Here is an 18,133-nt window from a genome sequence, read left to right on the forward strand (position 1 = left end):
ATGAGCAACCACACAAGACCCATCAAAGACCTAATTCTCACCATCCGCCTGTCAACGCACGTACGAGCATCTAATGCCTTACACCTCGACGCAAAAAGAACGTTCTCGCTGCTTTGATTTTATTTGTGTTCTGGAGAAAATAATTCAAGAAAAAGCAGGGCTTTGCGGTGAATTTGCAGACTCCGGTGAAATGATGAAACGGCAACACGAGAGCACCGGTGCTAGATATTCGCCTCGTTCCTACGTTTTTTCGCAACTCGCGAAACTTTATTGAATAAAAACCATAACAATGCTCCGCTAGCTCATACACTGCTGTCCTCATAATTTAGACCAGTCTTTCAGCCGCAAACACCCGAAAGATGCAATTGCGAGAGATCGTATATCAGAAACTTGACTGCTAAAAGCTCCCAGAAACCCTCTTACGTGTAGCAGCAAGCGACGGCCGACCAAACTCGCTGTTGATACTTTTGGTTCGAAAGAGCGTATTTGTGGTCGGGTGCACCTGCTTCCGGGATGTGCGGATTATAGCCTGCGTTACCGGTCCGATGGTAAAGCGAAAAAGGCCGGGATCATGCTCTACACAAGAAGAAAAACGTCCCGAAGACATGTAAGCGTCGATCGGCTCGCTAAGCCTACTTCAATCTCGTCGCTTCGTCGCCATATTTTCTGCGCTTATTTTTTCCAGTGTTTTGTCTCCGCTGCCGTCGTGCAAATTCTCGCACGGAAGTGTCGCGCGCTTTCTCACGCATGCCAGCGGGACAGGAGCTTGCCAGGTTCAAACCGCGGCGCGCCCGATCGCTGCCGAAATAAATTCTCGAGGCTCTCCACATCGCGGAGGGCCCGAACCAGAAAAAAATCCTCTCGCTCGGTAGCCATCTTACTTCCGACGATCGTTTTATTCAATTTAAACGCGGTTTTCGCGCCTTTTTTCTCGTAAAAATATTGCGGGACGAACCTGCGTCGCTCATTTTTGCTGTACCGCTGGTTGTGTGTGCTCGCAGATGCACGGATGCTGCGAAGGAAGCCGGAGGAGCGGGGCCTGCTAACCGCGAAGTTCACCTAGCGCACCAGCTCGCTCGCACGCGATCCCAAAACGCACCACGCCTGGGATCGCCAAGCGGAGCACAGAACAGCGCGGAGGATGCCGTGCCCGAAAAGCCGGAGGCCAAGTGTACCGCCCAAGTGCAGCGATCCAGCCTGCGCGTTACGAAGCGGCCCCGCAAGGACGTTAGCCCGCCGCCCAATGTGTCATCCAACCCGCCGCCTGCGAGCAACGCGGCTGCGAGCAAGAAATCCTCCGGTCAGTGCCTTGCCCGCGACATGTTTCTCGCCTTCTTGCGCCTTCCTCGTTCTACTTAACGTCAAAACTCGCGCACGCTGCCGTTCCGGCGTGCCGTGTCTGGGATTTGGCACGGCGCGAAGAAGGTTATTGTTGTCTTTCTCGAAAGCGTGCTGTTTCTATTGCTGCTGTATCCAAGTTTCTACTCGTGCGTTTAATAGCGTTGTTCACGGGAAAAAAGTGTGCGCGCAGTAGCAGCTGCGACGCGTGTTGTTCGGCTTCGAGAGCTTCGCTTTTGCTGACTACACGTTTACGTTGTGTGCGAGTGTATGTGTGTGGCCAAGATGGTTTCCTTGTGCGGTCAAGTGTGGCTTCCGTTCTGACACCTTCGAGGAAATAGCGTTGCCGTACACGAGCTGTCGTGTGAAGGCTCGGCTCGGTTTCCTTCGTTACGTGGGTCCCTTCGTTACGTGGGATTTCCGTTTGTGTCTGTGCTTTCTTGCTCTTTTAAGTGAAGACGGACTTCCCCGAAGTTCAGTTGTGGTTACCGATTTTCACGAACAGCATACCGCCTCAGCCCCGCAAGTGGAAACTACGGTTTTCCGAGTGCGGACTGTCAACACCATTCGCCTACTATATCTTGTGTTTATTCAAGTGCATTGGCTGGTGAATAATTGAATGTGACAGCAACTTTTACAATACCGAGGTAAATGTGTCATCATTGAAAAGTTTAAACTGTCAAATTTTGAACAGATTGGCAATTATGTGTGATAACTTGAACCGGTTGAATTAAAAGTCTGCACATCTTGGATAATTTTTGTTTTTACGTAATTTCATACAAGCCTATTGTTCGCTCAAAGCAATTGGAAAGGCCCGATAATTTGAATATTTTTTTTGTTTGATAGACATCCAGATTACCTCGGTGCGTATTTCAGCAAGTTGCCCTACTTTCTTTTTGTCAAGAAGTGCAACTTTGATTGCAATAGAATCTCATTAAATTGTACCATAAAAGATCAGAAATATATCTTGCGTTATCAGGTTTCATTGAAGAGCGTTCCACAGCGACTGTTTTAAACAGTTCTTGCTCACTGAAATGTCACTGTAGTAAAACATTCCGCATCCCTGTGATCGCACCTGGTAATATAGGATAAAGTAATAATAGGAAAGAGGAGGTGAAGTTCATCAAAAGAATCACAGTGACGAAATAAACTTCTTTCGAGCTTGCTTTTACCCTGCAAGCAATCATCAACGGCATTTGCATTGTTTCATAGATTGAATAAACTAGTAATGGCCTGGGCAATGTGCCTCTTGGAGTGAAAGCTGAAGTTAATTAATACGTTGGCGACCAAGGCACACCTTCAGTGCATAAAAACCACAATTCAAACTTTCTTGAACCAATTAAGGAGGTGTAAGTGACGTGTCAAATTATTTTGCTTGCTGCCCTCGCTGCAAGTGTTTATCCCCTTTTCATTCCGTCCCGTCTGTAGCACTGCCTTTTTCTTACAGTACTATCGCGATAAATTGAAATACGAACAACAGAGCACGTGGTTTTCAGTACATGCCATGCATCCTGACGGTTTGCGTCTGCACTATACGAACGAGTTATGAGAGTTTGTGTCCAACGTTGATATGGAAACATTGTCTGTCGGCGTGTCAGCATTTTTTGTCTTCCCACTGCGTCAGGCGCCCGCTCATGCAGGCGTTATCTAACTTTGTTGCTGCGATGAGTGAAAACAGTGCACGCAGCTACATTCCTTTATTTTCTGTTTCGTGCTGAGCACCCAACGGACGATAGAAATACAACAGTGTTTTCATGTCAAAGTTGTACACGAACTCTCGTGACTTGTTCGCACTGCGCATACGTGGCCCGTCACCAGGATGCGCGGCATGTACTGAAATCCATGCGCTATGTTGTTCGTATTGCAATTTATAACCATAGTACATACTCCCAAATTTTTAATAATATCACAAGAGCGACGACTGATCGGTATGCCAGCGCCTCATCGCAGTGTACAGCAATGAAATTGGCGAGAGTACGTGCAGCAACAAAAAACCCTGTCTTGTGCGGGCATTGTTTGCTTCATTGTTTCCTGAAGAGTGATTTGCCCCCTACCATGGTATTGGCATGACTTCCTTTATGAGAAGTCAAGGGTATTTGAAGGACATGTGCATCTTCAATGTGGGCTTGATTTTTGTGTGTAGACGACACTCATCGAGCAGACAGTTCTATGCTCGTGCGAGTACTCTCTACTTCGCCGCTGGACACTGTGATGAGGCGCTGACATGCCGATTGGTCGTCGCTCCCTGCGATATTGTTAAAAATGTGGGAGGGTGTACCACCAGCTCAAGTTTCAACTCTTCAGAAGGATTCTTTGTGGTGTCGTGTGTAGTAATGCAGCGCTATGAAACAGTGTCTAGACTAAGGTGAGAGCCTTGGCATAGACGCTCTTACAGACCCTGCAATCTCTTTTCCTGGTGTTGTAAAACAAGTGGGGCTGTTCTCGGAAACGAATGTTGGAAGGCGTGGTTTTGAATTTATTTTTTAGAAAATAAATCAGCTGGCTCGCAGTGCAAGTAATTGAATGTCTGGAAACGGCTGCTCTCTTTCAGTGTCCAAGCAAGGCAATGCTGATTCTGGCCGGGCTCGTCGCGCTTGGGAGCTGTGGAGTCCAGAGGACAAAGATGCCTTTTTCGAAGCTGTGTGTGAGGTATGTGTGTAGAGCTTGTTGGGCCTGACTACAGGCCAAGCGAGTACTGAGAATTTTCTGCTTGTTTCTCACTTTGACAGTTTGGGAAAGACTTTGAGAGTATCCAGTCCTACATTGCCCAGCGGGGCAAGAAGAAGGGTGTTTCCATGCATTGCATCAAGAACAAGGACCAAGTGCGGCACTTCTACTACCGGACGTGGCACAAGATAGCAAAGGTCATGAACATCGGAGAGGGCCACGAAGGTGCGTTGTGGCAGCGTGCAGTGGGCCCTGTCGGAGAGTTTTATTATACCTGCGCTACACGAGCGTTTTGAGGGCCTTTGAGTCGAATGTCACTTGTCTCAAATGACACCTTTGAGCTGCTACACGACGTTTTTCAAAGGCCCTTGGTTGAAATGCCATTTGAGTCAAAGGAGCACCACCAACGACTTTTGAGGTTGTCAAAGGCCTTTGAAACGTGAAGGGTCGTGCTCTCGAGTGCAGTTTCTGCATGCTGTAATTACAAAAAACAATTATTAACGAGTAAAACTTGGTGTTTAAAGTGCACGATCTTCATTATTTTTCACTTGTTTTTCATCTCTATCGCTCGCTCTATGATTACAAAGTAACTTGGCACTTGGTGGTATGGAAAAAAAAAAAATTGGCTGTTTTGCGCACGTGTAGATTGTTATCAATTTGATCACTAATAATTGTTTTTTTTTTGCCCATTTTTACGGCAAAATTAAATTTTTGTCAAGGATGAAACCGGGTAGCAGTGCCGACCCCAAAACACGGCAGCCAAACACGTAACTTCTAAACTGCCTTTGAGAATTGTCATGTAGATTGGCGGCACTTCTTGCAGTTCGAATGGAATTTGAAATTTCGAAGGCCATTCCACTGAAATGTCCTTTTAAGCGCTTGTGTAGCACAGGTATAATACAGTATTTTGTTACACGATAAATGTATGAATGGGCTTCTGTTTTAAACAAAAAAAAGATGCACACATAGTTCTCTGGTGTACTCGTAACCGCCAATTTGTGACTCGTTGAACTTTGCTCATTTTGTTTCTCACTCCTTGTCCGGGTAGATGTGAAGAAACAGACGCAAGAGCTGTACGGACTCATCAACTATGCCGAGCTGCGGAAAAAGTACAGCGCAAGTAAGTCCAATGTTCCAGCAGATACCAGCTTAACTGCATTTTGCTTTTATTACTTACACAGCTTAAAGGAGCCATGAAGAGAAAACACAAGTTTGGTTCATTCAAAAGATTGCCTCGTTAGAATCATACTGACACCACTTTTAATGTGAACTTCGCTCATATGAGCTAAATAATTAGTAAAAAAGGGAATGGCCATGCGACCCACTAGCTCATTTCCCGCAACAGAACCTATGATGTCACACCAGACAGCTCTGCGATTGGCGGAGGGCGGAAAAAGCAAACACAAATTAGGCAAATCTTATAAGCTTGCCGAATGAGCTATTTGCGCTTAAATTTAGGGCACATTCTTTTGAAAGCTCTAAGAATGGTGGGACAAACAGTGGAAGTTACGAAAGCACACGTAAACACAGAAGTATCGATGTGTACTGCTGTTGGTACTGCGTGCGCTATGCTTGGTTTAGCTGCACAGGACTGCGGGGCTTTGGGGTTGCTTCAGACGACACTGGCCGATTGACGCAAGCGACGATGTCTTACTTGACCGTATTTGTCGAGCGAGCGCGATGTTTCATGAAACGATTGTCTTCATGAACAAAACAAGCCAGGCACAGATACGTTCACAAACAAACCAAAGGCAGAAAACGGCTTGCCACAGTGTGGTGGCGCCATCTAGGTCCATTAACGGTAAACACGGCCCTGTGATGTCATTTCAGACCACGAAAACGCACGATTTAGCGGGAAAATCAAAATTTTAACTTAAATTAATGAATTTCTCAGTGAAGAAAGCATCGTTTGCATTTGGACAAGCGCTGGGGTCACGAAATCTTTCGAATAACACAAACTTCTGTTTTTTCTTCATGGCTCCTTTAAAAGATGGCTAAATGTATTAGATACTAGGTAATAAAGTGGGATTGGACTTCGCGGGTTCGATTTCTGGGCACAGCGGCCACTTTTCTGATGGAGGCAAATAGCAGGAATGCCCGAATGTACAAGATTTCAGCGCACATTAAAGATCCCCAGGTGGTCAAAATTAATCTGGAGCCTTCCACTACGGTGCTCCTGCGTTTCGTCGGTGCGTTAAACCCCACAATCAGTCAATCAATCGATGAGATCGGACTTGCATGTATGTGGCTTTAATGTACACTTCTTTCACCAAAAAAATCCTATCAATGCTCACCTCAAATAACATAAGCGCTTGAGTGAAATGAAGCCAGGCTCTGGTACTGATACAATACAGTTTTGCACTGCTTTATAGTCGGTTGCAAATAGTAAGTCAAAACAGATCTTGGCTTTTAATTTGTTCCTTCTTTGAATTGCTTTGTCTGTGTATACCAATGGACCTGCTGGAAAGTGTTCCTGCTGTGTCACCAAGCTATCACATCGTGCCTACCACCGATACTAGCAATTGGCACGCAAGGGTTATTCGTGTCCTTGCCTTTATGCAGGCCTGAATGAAAAAAACGGACAGCTCCTTACAGAATTGGTTCTCACTGGGTAAGTAACGGAGTTGTCACATTGGCTGCATCATGAGTGTTGAACTGCTAGTTTTATTTTGTCTTGTAGCACTTGCGGGAAAGAGAATAGTAATCGTTCATTTTTCAATTCAGCTGCACAGCTGCAATGAAACAAGCAAAAAAAGGAACTGCAGGGTCTTCTCGAAATGCCTGAAGTGATTAAAGGGACCCTGCAACACTCTTTGTGCAGTGCAAGTAAACCTGCGCGACATTTAGATTACACTGCCAGGAATACCTGAGCCAAATATTACACACGCACATGAAGCAGTAAGTGCGCAAATCGCTGTGAAAGATGCGGAAAAACCAACTGCTCTCTCTTCAATTTTATTATGCACCCCTGGCATGGCCTAAACGATGTGATTTGGGCCATGGCTGTCCTATGGGCTATCGCTGGTCAACTTCGCGGCTTATTTCTCGCATTTCCTGTGACGATGCGCCGTCGTTGGCGCTGTGTACCAGCTTCTATGTCTGAACCTGTACGCATAGTTTTGGTGTTTCTTTTGTGTTTTGAGTGCACGTAGAGTTTGAGTGACGAACTCAATACTCCCCTTTCAACGAGACCACTCAACAACAAACGTGTATTGCTTTATAAATGCCCTACCAGCCTGAGGCTCCCAAGACAAAATACAAGTTTGCTTCATTAGAAAGACTGCTTTTTTTTTTTTTTGAATTGAATTGAATTTTATTGATCGAGTGTGTACATGAAACGTGAATGGGTACAGATGCACTGTATCCATTCACGTATCCCAATAACAGTGATACCAATTTTATTGCAAACTTCGGACAAATAATGGAGATATTAAAGGAAGCATGTGAAGCAGTGGGAACTCCGTAGCCACTTTCCAGCAACTTTTCTGTTATGTCATAGAATCTTGTTTGTGCGATTGGCGGCCGAAGAACGGCCAATCGGTGGCCGAAGCGATGGGTTACATCGCTAAGACATGTCTGGACGGCTGTAGTGGGGCCTCTGATTCTGTTTGATTGGATCTCTTGAATGCTAACATGCAGTTGACACACTGAAAATTAAGTTTTTAATGCTGTCCCATGTGTAGTCACTGCTGCCCATAATGTGTCACTGTAGCACGAAATTTGACAATTCTTCAGTAATTATTGCTTCTTTTTTTTTATTATTAAAAAATGTCTTTCGTGGTTGGAATAGAAGCTGAGTGAGATACTAAAGTGTAGTTCTTTTAGATTAAAGTTGTATTTTATCTTCGTAGCCCCTTTAATTGACTGCTCTGTTGCGCAATCCAATGCACGTATATTCGATTCAGATGTCCTTCGAAAAGATCTGCACTGATTTGGCGTGCGGCAAGCATGCATACTAATACATGAATTTTTCACCCTGAGTGTGACAGGTAGCAACCGGGCCTTGTTACAGCGATTATAGGTTACAATGAAAGGCATTGCCGAATTAGTCGGGTGTGCAATCTATCACGAAGGAAAAATACTTAAAAAGAAAATTAGATTGACAGTTCTTAAGTTGACAGCTCTTTTCTTTTTTTGCCCTGCAGTTCTACCATGGTTAAAATTCGGGGCAAACGAATTCGTATCAAGACACCTGTGTGCCGGGCCCTGAAGAAGATCAACAATGTGGAGGGTAAGACGTTCTTACTCTTTTTAAGACTACCTTGACCCAGAGAAACTTTTTTTTTTTTTTTTGTTACGAATGGAAGCCTCTCTTAAAGATCTTGAACCACTCCTGGAGCAGTATTCTCGTGTTTGTCCATTTTGAAAATGTCTGTTTTGTGTCCGTTTTATTGTGATGTACTTCCAGTTGTAGGCGGGCTTTGGGCTGACTTTTGTGCAACTGTTTTTGTAAACTCATTTTAAAAGACTAAACCTTTAGTCCTTTAGTCCTTTCCGCCAGTGAACCGATAACAAGGCGACAAAAAGTTGTGTCCTCAAATTCATCTCCTTCGAGAAGCCACGGCTCATAGCTCCGCCATGCTTGCATGGTGTCACATCCGGGTGTTTGCTTTTACCAGTGAGGGCTTGCTCAAAACGGACACTTTTGAAACGGACACAAAATGAACAAAACATGAGAATACCACTCCTGTTTTGTGCTGCACAAGTCCATTCTTTGTTCGTGAATTTCTTTAAAGGCACATTCCCAACGCGCGATGTGTGTCGCACGACGAGGCGGCGTTCACACTTGCTGTGAGCGACGATTCAACTGCGTTTAGTGGAGCTATTACCCGACCTGTGCGACTTCCTTGGTGCTCCAACTACCGTATTTACTCGCGTAATTTGCGCACTTTTTTCGAGAATTTAGGGCCTCAAAAATGGGGTGCGCAAATTACGCGGGTATATTGCGAAAAGTCCAAAATAATGTGTAAATGGTCCTAACGCGGACTATACAAATAAGAGAAAATCGAGTATGATAGCAAAAGCGAACGATACTCGTTTATTTAAACGCGTACACAGTCAAAAGTACACAGGAAAGTAGTTGGAAGTACACAGTCAAAAGTACCTACAAAAGTCCAGTCTGGTTGTGGTCTAGTCGGAATCGCTGGTCAAGAAATCCGACTCCGAGTCGTCGTCACGGCCGCCATCACTGCCCTCCCAAAGCGCATCGTCCTCAGTTCCGTCGAGTGCATTCGACAGCCCCGTCTTTTTGAAGCTGTGCTCCACGATACTGGGTGAGACCATGTCCCACACTGCCACAATCCACTCGCAGACCGTCTCCAGTGGCGGTCGCTTTATCCTCCCAGTGGGAGTGAGCCCGTGCTCTCCGCTGGCCATCCACTCCACGTACATCTTGCGCACGTAGTCCTTGAAGGGTTTGTTGACCAACACATCCAAGGGCTGCAGGACAGATGTTAGGCCACCCGGAATAACGGCCAGGTGGGCCCGCATGTCGCACAACTTCTCCTTCACACTCTCCACAAGATGCCCTTGGAAGCTGTCGAGCACCAACAGCGATGGCAGTCGCAGCAAAGCCCCTGGTCTCTTGCCCCAGACAGTGTCGATCCAGTCCTGCCACAGCTCCTCGTTCATCCACCCGTTTTCTTGAGCACGGACGTGAATGCGGGCCCCCAGCTTCATTTTGGGCACTGTCTTCCTCTTGAAGATGACGAAGGGCGGGAGTTTGCGGCCATCCGCTGTCACGGCAAGCATCACCGTGCAGCGTTGTTTTTCGCAGCCAGTGGTCTTGATGGGCGCAGACGAGACGCCTTTCTCGCTCACTGTGGTGTTGGGCGGCATGTCGAACGTGAGTGGCGTTTCGTCAGCGTTCCCAATCTGGGACATGATGAAGTTCCCCGTTCGGCGTAATCCAATCACGAAGCGGTGAAACAACACAATTTTCTCCTCGTAGCCCTGCGGTAACCGCTGGCAAAGGTTCGTTCTCCGTCTGAGAGACAGTTGGTGGCGTCTCATGAAGCGCGTCACCCAGCCTCTGCTCGCCTTGAATGCCGCAGCAGGGATCCCTTTCTCGTGCGCAATCTTCCTTGCTTCAAACTGTAGCATCTCGCACGACACGACAAGATAGGACGACCTCATCTGTCGAACACACTTCAACACCTCTTCTTCCACGGCAGGAAACTTTCCTTGCTTTGGTCCCCGAAACGCCCTCCTTCCAGGTTTGGTATTTTGGAGGGAACTCTTCTGCTTCTTCCGATACCGCACGTGGCTCTCGTTCACGTTGAAGTGCTTTGCGGCGGCACGGTTCCCTTTTTTCTCAGCAAACTCAATGACACTGAGTTTGAATTTCGCCGTATAGTTATTGTAGCCCATCGCTACTGTAGCGAAAGGTGACTGACTGACGGCGACGGCAAAACGTGAACACAAAGGGAGGATTCCGTCGCAGCGCGTACGCAGGAGAGAGGCAGAGGATTCTCTCGCAGCACGAACGCAGCAAAGAAGAGGCGGTAAGGGGAAACCGCGGCAGGGCTGATACGCCCTCTCACACCTCCGATGCAGAAATTAGTGCTCCGACTCCGCGTATGCCTTTGTGTGTGTTGTGTGCGAGTTCTCACGGCGCAAAAGAAAGGAAAGGAGGAGGAAGGCATACACTCGAGCAGTTTCGACTCCCAGCGGAAAGGACGAGAGGAAGGGTGTGCATGTGTCGGGAAGGGCAGAGCAGGGGAATGTAACCGGGTAGGGCGCCTGGATGTTCCTCGTCACCTGCGCTCCGTCACGGAGGGGTGGTGTGGAGGCGCACCCAGACACGGAGAAGGGAAGAAGTGAGAAAAGAATGAAGGGACTATTGGCGCACAGCATCGTGTATCACTACTCTCTCATGCGCCATGCCGCCGTCCAAAGCGTGCTTGTTTGTGCGCACATGCCAATGGGTTCTCTTGGGTGAGACAGGGAGCGCAAAATATGTGAGTAAAATTTTTTTTTCTCTATACTTGGAAAAAAACTTAAGGGTGCGAAAATTATGTGAGGGCGCAAATTATGCGAGTAAATATGGTATTTGCACTAAAAAAAAAATGTTACACTAGCGCAACAAGAAGAGGTAGAAATCACTCTGGAACACATGCTGCTTACCTGGAACAGTGCCGAAAGCATTGCGGGTTGCAGGAGGAGCCGAAAATAATGAACTCAAGCAGACTCTTTTCAACATGTTATTGCAGGAAGAAATGCACTTATTTTCTTTCACGCCTCAGCACTCGCATCCTGGCCTGTAAAGTTCGCTTCTTTTCACAGACACAGAAGTTCTGGCACCTTCCAACTCCACGGTGTTTACTACTCGCTGATAGAGGTACAAAGAGGCTGCAAGTGAGCCTACCATCCTGCTATCCATCTAGCTATATACGATGATTACTTGCTTTGGCAATTCAAACATGTTCCTCCGCATTGATGTGTCCCACGCTGTTTTGTTTGTTGGTGCAAATGTACAACGTGTACAAATGTACATGTGTACACCGAAGCCACTGACCAAAGAACCGAAGTGCAGGGGAAGCTGCTTGCCAGCTGGTCAGGCCGGCAAGCAACTTGCAAGCATCTGCTTGCTACCAATTGCAATGCCGTATGTAAACAAACCTTTCATTTCCGGGTTTTGTCAGCAGACTGTGTGGCCGTGATTGGCTGGCTCGTTTACGATGCCATCGCGCAATGAGGGTATTCAGTTTGAGAGCGATCGGCTCCACTGTTACAAAGCGACGAAGAGGGTAGCTGGCTCGTCGCTTGTGCCGAGTTGCAAGTGGGAATGTGCTTTACTTCATCCCTCCATCGAGTTATGGGTATTCCCCTACTTCTAGTCCCATCTTTCAATATTTATTCACTCTTGCCCTGTTGTCATTTCGTCGCACTATGTGGCCAGCCGGAGTCCATTTTCTTCTTTCAGTGTGAACTGTGATATCTTGCACCTGAGTTTGTTCCCTGACCCAGAATGCTCATTTCCTAGCTGCACTAACTGCCCCACTTGTGTCTTTGAGCTCGGATGCATCCTCTGTTTATGTGTATATAGTGTCTCCTCCTCAAGTTCGTAGGCGGTGATGCGAAGGCTTGGTTGCCTGTCCTCCCTCCTTCCCCCCCGTTCGCAGAAACCAAATACGAGGAGCCTCCGAAGCTTCCGGCGGACGTGTGGGTGGAGTTCCGGCCGCGCACCAACGGGGCCTGGGTGCAGGTGCAGTCGCTGGCCCAGAACCCCCGGGTGCGCACCCGCACCAGCCTCCAGCGGAGGCTTGCCAACGTGCTCGAGCACCTGCAGGCACGCTGGAAGCCCCTCCGCCTGCGACAGGTGGGTGGGCTCTCTTTGCTTCCCCCTCTAGGGGTGTTGTATGGTTGCGCTCGGTTGACTGAGCAGTACGGACGACAGGTTTCGTGGGTCCAAAATGCTTCCTGCATGCTCTGGAATGCTGCTGCTGTTAAAAAAGACTAACTCTTGGACATATTTTACTTTGTCTCTTAACTCTTTCGCGACCACGCCATAGGTCGTTGTTCATGTGTGAACGATGATTTTCAAAAAGCGGCGCTATTCAGGCAACTGACGCCATCTGGCATGTTCATTGGAAACCCATTTTTAATTTTCATTGCCGTTTGTTTACATTTCGCGTAGGTAGATGTCGTAGCGAGGGATATGCGAACCCAAGGTAGCGGCGAGTTTTGGGCAAAAATGACGTCCTGTTTCACTGCATGCTCTGCAGAGGCAGACAGCGGTGTCATGGGCTTCGGCCACTGCTGCTGCTGCTGCTTTTTTTTTTTTTTTTTACCCTAGCAGCAGTTCTGATTCCAGCAAGGATGTGGGTTCTTGAAATTTTAGTTCTGATGAAGACTCCCATTCAGCAGCCTCAGGAGGTTCGTTTTTGACTATGCACTGTACAGTTGAACCTCATTATAAGAGACAAATGGGTAAAAGAGACACTATTCACCCACATGGTTGGCTGCCCTATCTTTCCCATTAAATTGACCTCTTTTATAACAGACATTGGATGTAGAAGATTGGTTATAAGGGACAAGTCATTCTTGAACTTTAATCGATAATCTCACTTGTAACAGACATTTTAACTTCAGATGCAGTGCCACCAGTCACTAATTGCAGTTGCTTCCATTGGGGAAACACAGGTGGACGACAGACGCCTGCAGTTGCTATTTATTATAGCTTCAGCAAACACACAGTAGTTCAGTGGGCTATAATATGATGATGAGAAGCCCTGCCAATGGAAATGCAACTTACAGAAGTGGATGACGCTTACTGCCATCCATTGGAGCACGACCGCACATGCGGGCTCTCCCACTCACGTAGCTCCCAATTAAGAAGCATCGCAGACGTTGAGTCCTGCCAGCGTAATGAATAGCCTCAGCACACAGCGGAAGAAGCTGTGCGCTCTGGCTATTCATCAGGCTTGTGAACTCAACATCTGCGATTCATCTTCCACAAACAATGAAAGGAAAAAAACTCTTGTAGAATCAGTTGTAAAAAAGTGTAAAATGAAGCAAACAAAGATTCAGAACTGTTTCATAAATTCTGGGGGCCAAACATAAATTAGAATGATCATATCTTTTGCAACATGCTGTAGCGTTTCTTTGAGCTTATTTTAGTCATACAGTGCCCACATTGAATTAGGGTCTGATTAGTAAGCGAAAACACGGTTCCCTGCTTATAAGAGACATATCGTATAAGAGACAGAAACTGCTCCCCGGTATGTGTCTCTTATAAAGGGGTTCAACTGTATTTATAAACAAAACGTGCCTTTATAAACAAAACACTCAAAATCGGCCATTTTTCTGCGGTCGCAAGAGTTAAATGGGTGTGGCTAGGTGCTTAGCTAAGTAGGCTAACTGCGATTGCCATTCGGGGCCATAACAATGCCATATAGTGCATTGTTGTGTGAGGAATTACCATATTTACTTGTGTAACCCTCCCACTTTTTCCGGAAAAATCAGCGTGAAGTTAGGGGGTGTGATAATTATGCGGGGAGAAACTTTTGAGTGGTAAAAACAAACTTAAAGTATCCATGAAGGCAAAACACCAGTTTGGTTCATTTGAAAGGTTGCCTCGTTAGATTCATACTGACACCACTTTTAATGCACACAAATAAGGTATATAATTGGGGAAAGGGGGAATGGCCATGCGACCCACTAGCTAATTTCCTGCAACAGAACCTATGATGTCATATCAGCCCAGCTGTGCGGTTGGCTGAAGCCGGCAAAAGCAAATGCAATTTAGGCAGAGCTTATAAGCTTGCCGAACAAGCTATTTCTGCCTAAATGCAATGCATATCCATTTTAAAGCAGTAAGAATGGTGCGGTAAACAACAACAGTTACGAAAATACACGTAAGCATAGAAGTACCAATGCGCACTGCTGTTGGTGCTGGGTGCACTATGCTTGTTTCAGCTGCACAGCAGTCCGACGCTTTAGAGTTGTCTTATACGACACTGGCCGATTGGTGTAAGCGACGTTGCCTTACGTGACCCTGTTTGTCAAGCATACCCCATGTTTCACGAAGCGATTACTTTCTACCGTAACAAAAACAAGCCAGGTGTAACTACGGTTAAAACAAAAACAAAAACAAAAAAAAACGGCGGAGTGAGTCTGCTAGTGCCACCTGGGAGGTTTGACGGCAAGCAAGGCTGCAGAGCCGAATGGTGCAGTGGAAGTTTGTTTGTATACCCACCGTTATGACTTCATTGTAGACGTCACCAAAGCACACCATTTGGCGGGAGAATCAAAATTTTAACCTTAATTGATTAATTTCTCAGTGAATACGGCATCATTTGCTGCCGCACAAGCGCTGGGTACGCTATAAAACACAAAATCTCTCGCATAAAACCAACTTGTATTTTGTCTTCATAGCTCCTTTAAATAAGGTTTGAATAGGTATTATACATAACCAAGACTTTTCCTAGCAGGACTACCTTCGTAGTAAAAGTACAAGGTCGACATAGGCGCGAAGCACAAAACTTTATTCGTTGCGGCCATCCGCTACCCAACTTTACCATCCCACATTTGGTAGTGAGGGACCCAAGTGGGAACAGCCTTAGGCCGAGTCAGTGCTGCTAACATCACTGGTTGTTGCTTCATCACCACCTCCGGATTCCACGTTAGCTTCGTAGGCCTCGTCTCCATCCCACACCCAGTGGTCTTTAGTTGCACCCAGGGCATTCGATACATCCGTCTTCTTAAAGCTCTTGACGACGACGTCTGCGGCGATCATTCCCCACACTTCCGATATCCAGGGGCACAGTGGCTCCACCGACGGGCTCTTTATCTTGCCGGCTCGTGTCAGAGCGTGCTGGCCTTTGGCCATCCACTCTGTGTACAACCTTCGAACGTTGTCTTTGAACGGCTTGTTCAAAGACACATCCAAAAGCTGCAGCATGGATGTTAAAACACCTGGAAGGACAGCCACCTCAGTGCTTAGCTCCTTGTAACTTAGCGCATTGTTGGTTGCCTTCAGCTCGTCATGCTGCCGTAGCACACGCTAAACTTGACACCACAGGGACTGCTTGCAGCGCGGTTGCTGTGCTCGATAGCATATTCGATAGCTTTCAGCTGTGGGCAAGATGCAACTAAGAGGGCCGATGGGGGATACGGGGGGTTTCACCACGCCCGCAAAATGCCCCATCTAAAATGCTCCAGAGAGGTTCATGGCGTATGTGAGGGAGACGTCGCGAAGGGTTCGACTCACCGACAAAGGTAACAACAGGCTCCAAAGGGCCAGGATGAACAAGGAGATTTATTGGCGGAAAGGTACAGCGCATATTGATTGGCGCGACAGGGCTAAGAACTACACTGCAGTGAAGCGCGCCTCAAGGCACGTGGGCCGCCCGCAAGGTAGGAATAGGCCTACCCTGCGTGTTTGACCGGAGTCAAAGGCAGGCCCTGGCCAGACCGAGCGGCGAAGAGAAGAGGAGCAGTGTGCCCCTTCTCCCATCTGCTTTTGTGAAGTGCACACAGCGCACTTATAAGGTGCGGGGGAAAGGAAGCAGGCTCCTGGGTGAGGAGGAGCGACGGTGGGGCGATTCGTGACCGCTGGCACGTTGGCCCGCGAGTCGACGCAAGGCGTGACATAGTTCCTGGGCGAACGCGCATTTGCGGGAAGAGGAAAAGGGGATCTAAAGGTTCCCCACACAGCTTGAAAGCGGCCGTATAACTGGCGTACCACCCCATGGCAAAGCGGCATTAAAACCAGCACAGGACAGAGCGATGAAAAAACTCTTGAAATGATGGGAAGCGAGCTCTCGACAACTGATTAGACTGAGTTCTGCTCCTCCAACAAAGGGACAACTGCGGGCTGTGCAAATGCTGCCTAGTAGCACGCCTGTGAAACCAGCCCAACGACAGTGTGAGTAGCGTTTGAGAGTTGGCGCTAGGCTGCCATGTGCGCTGTGAATTGAGGCACCCTAATGCACCTGCTTGTGTACATCGCGCTCCTCGCTGAACGGAGTGGGGGCGAGCACATGCATCATGGGGGTTTCGCGAGGAGACGACTTTCACTGTTGCAATTTTGGCGTTGCGAAGTTTATGCGCGGAAGCAAAAAATCCAAGTTCCGGCAGCTCACATTAGGGGTGCGGGCATTACGCGAGTGCGAACATTATGCAAGTAAATACGGTACAAAACTTCATGGATGGGAGCTTGACAGTTCGTGGAACTGTACGGTCTCTGGGTTCCATTGTGCCTCATCTTCCTAGAATGGGGTGCCATCTTCCACCGTAGCACAGAATTTGTGGATGCTCTGGGAAATGGCACCGTTCCTCTCAGGGAAGGTTCCACTAAACAACACAGTTGCCGGTTGGGATTTTGCAAGGCAGATTTCTTATGAGGTACTATTGTGCACCCGAGTTTGCTGAAACATTGTCATTGAGTCACATGTGTATTTTGAACTTCGAAATGCTTTGGGAATATTTTATGGTTTTGGACACGGCTATTCCGTTTGATCCCAAATCAGACATCGTATCATTCGCTTTGGTATTCAGAGGTTTCAAATACATGCAGGGTTTGTGCAGCCTTCTTCCCCTCCATTCGTTATGTGTGTGTGAATGTGGACCCACCAGCAGCCTTCCTCCTCTCCTGCCCCCCCCCGAATGGATGGGCCTCGCAGAAGGAGCAGGCAGTGGCCAGCCTGGCAGGCGTGGACTGCAAGGCCCTGGCCCTGGTGGAGGCCGAGGTGGCCCAGGAGCTGCGCGTGTGGCCCAGCGTGCCCATCTCGCCCGTCAGCATCTCCGCCATGGCCGCCTCCAGCCTGGGCAACGTCTCCTTCCAGGGCCTGCGCAAGAAGGCCGCCCTGGCCGACAGCTCGGCGGGCAAGGCGACGGCCAAGCCAGCCCGGCCGGCCAAGCAGCCACGGGCCCCCAAGGTGGCTACCGCTGCAGCTACCACTGGCGCGGCCACCACCACCACTGCGTCTGCCGGGACAACGCAGGACTCGTCGACAGCAGCAGCAGTAGAGGCTGGACCCTCCACTGCCGAGCCCACACAGGCTGGTGGGCCACTTTTCTTTTCTTTGCGCCGAGGGGACCAAGAAAGTTGGGAGGTATACAGTTAAACCTCGATGTAACAAAGTCGGCAAAATTCGCAATTTACTTCGTTACATTGAAATTCGCGGTTTTAATGAAGTGTTCATCCCGTGAAGCATTTCCTGCAAAAGAAAACGTGGCGCGCATACACGGCTGGCGCACTCTTTCTGTTTTTATTGGAGCTTAATCGTCTACGCGGGCATCAGAGTGAACCGCATGGAGCGTTTTCTCCCCGCAAAAGCGCACCCCGCAAGCCACAGGCGCGCTGACGCAGCCGCGGAGACAACCCGCGCGATGTGAGTAGCTCCAGCGACCGCTTCCGCTCGCTGAAACGGAACTCGAGGGGCAAACGAGAGGGGCATGCGAGAAAAAAAGCGGATAACGGGGGCGAAATTTTCACTGTAAAGCGTCATACGCGCCGCTTACGAAAGCGCCCATCAAATATCCTCGGCATGCCCGAGCGCTTCGAAGCTCCCGCCGTAGGGTGCGCGCCTCCCCATTGGCGAAACTGGTCAGGCTCCTCCCACTGCCGCGTGCAGCGCGAGTCACTTCCTGGCGCAGAAGCCGCCGCCGGCACGCAAACGCG

The 18,133-nt window shown here is 48.2% G+C and overlaps 1 protein-coding gene across 1 annotated transcript in view; it reads left to right on the forward strand.

Annotated features, from left to right (window-relative positions):
* Window positions 1-274: 274 nt before the first annotated feature.
* Crm (cramped chromatin regulator) overlaps window positions 275-18,133 on the forward strand; it is a 59,133-nt gene continuing 41,274 nt past the window's right edge. The window contains exons 1-9 of the mRNA XM_077703377.1: window positions 275-607; window positions 1,002-1,300; window positions 3,890-3,987; window positions 4,068-4,230; window positions 5,054-5,125; window positions 6,568-6,616; window positions 8,151-8,236; window positions 12,129-12,325; window positions 17,133-17,514. Coding sequence (XP_077559503.1) covers window positions 546-607; window positions 1,002-1,300; window positions 3,890-3,987; window positions 4,068-4,230; window positions 5,054-5,125; window positions 6,568-6,616; window positions 8,151-8,236; window positions 12,129-12,325; window positions 17,133-17,514 — 1,408 coding nt within the window. The 5' untranslated portion in view covers window positions 275-545. The remainder of the gene's footprint in view (window positions 608-1,001; window positions 1,301-3,889; window positions 3,988-4,067; window positions 4,231-5,053; window positions 5,126-6,567; window positions 6,617-8,150; window positions 8,237-12,128; window positions 12,326-17,132; window positions 17,515-18,133) is intronic.

The sequence above is a fragment of the Haemaphysalis longicornis genome, unplaced genomic scaffold (genome assembly GCF_048455015.1).
Source record: "Haemaphysalis longicornis isolate Haplotype H1 unplaced genomic scaffold, Haemaphysalis longicornis Haplotype H1 scaffold_3, whole genome shotgun sequence".
Taxonomy (NCBI): Eukaryota; Metazoa; Arthropoda; class Arachnida; order Ixodida; family Ixodidae; genus Haemaphysalis; species Haemaphysalis longicornis.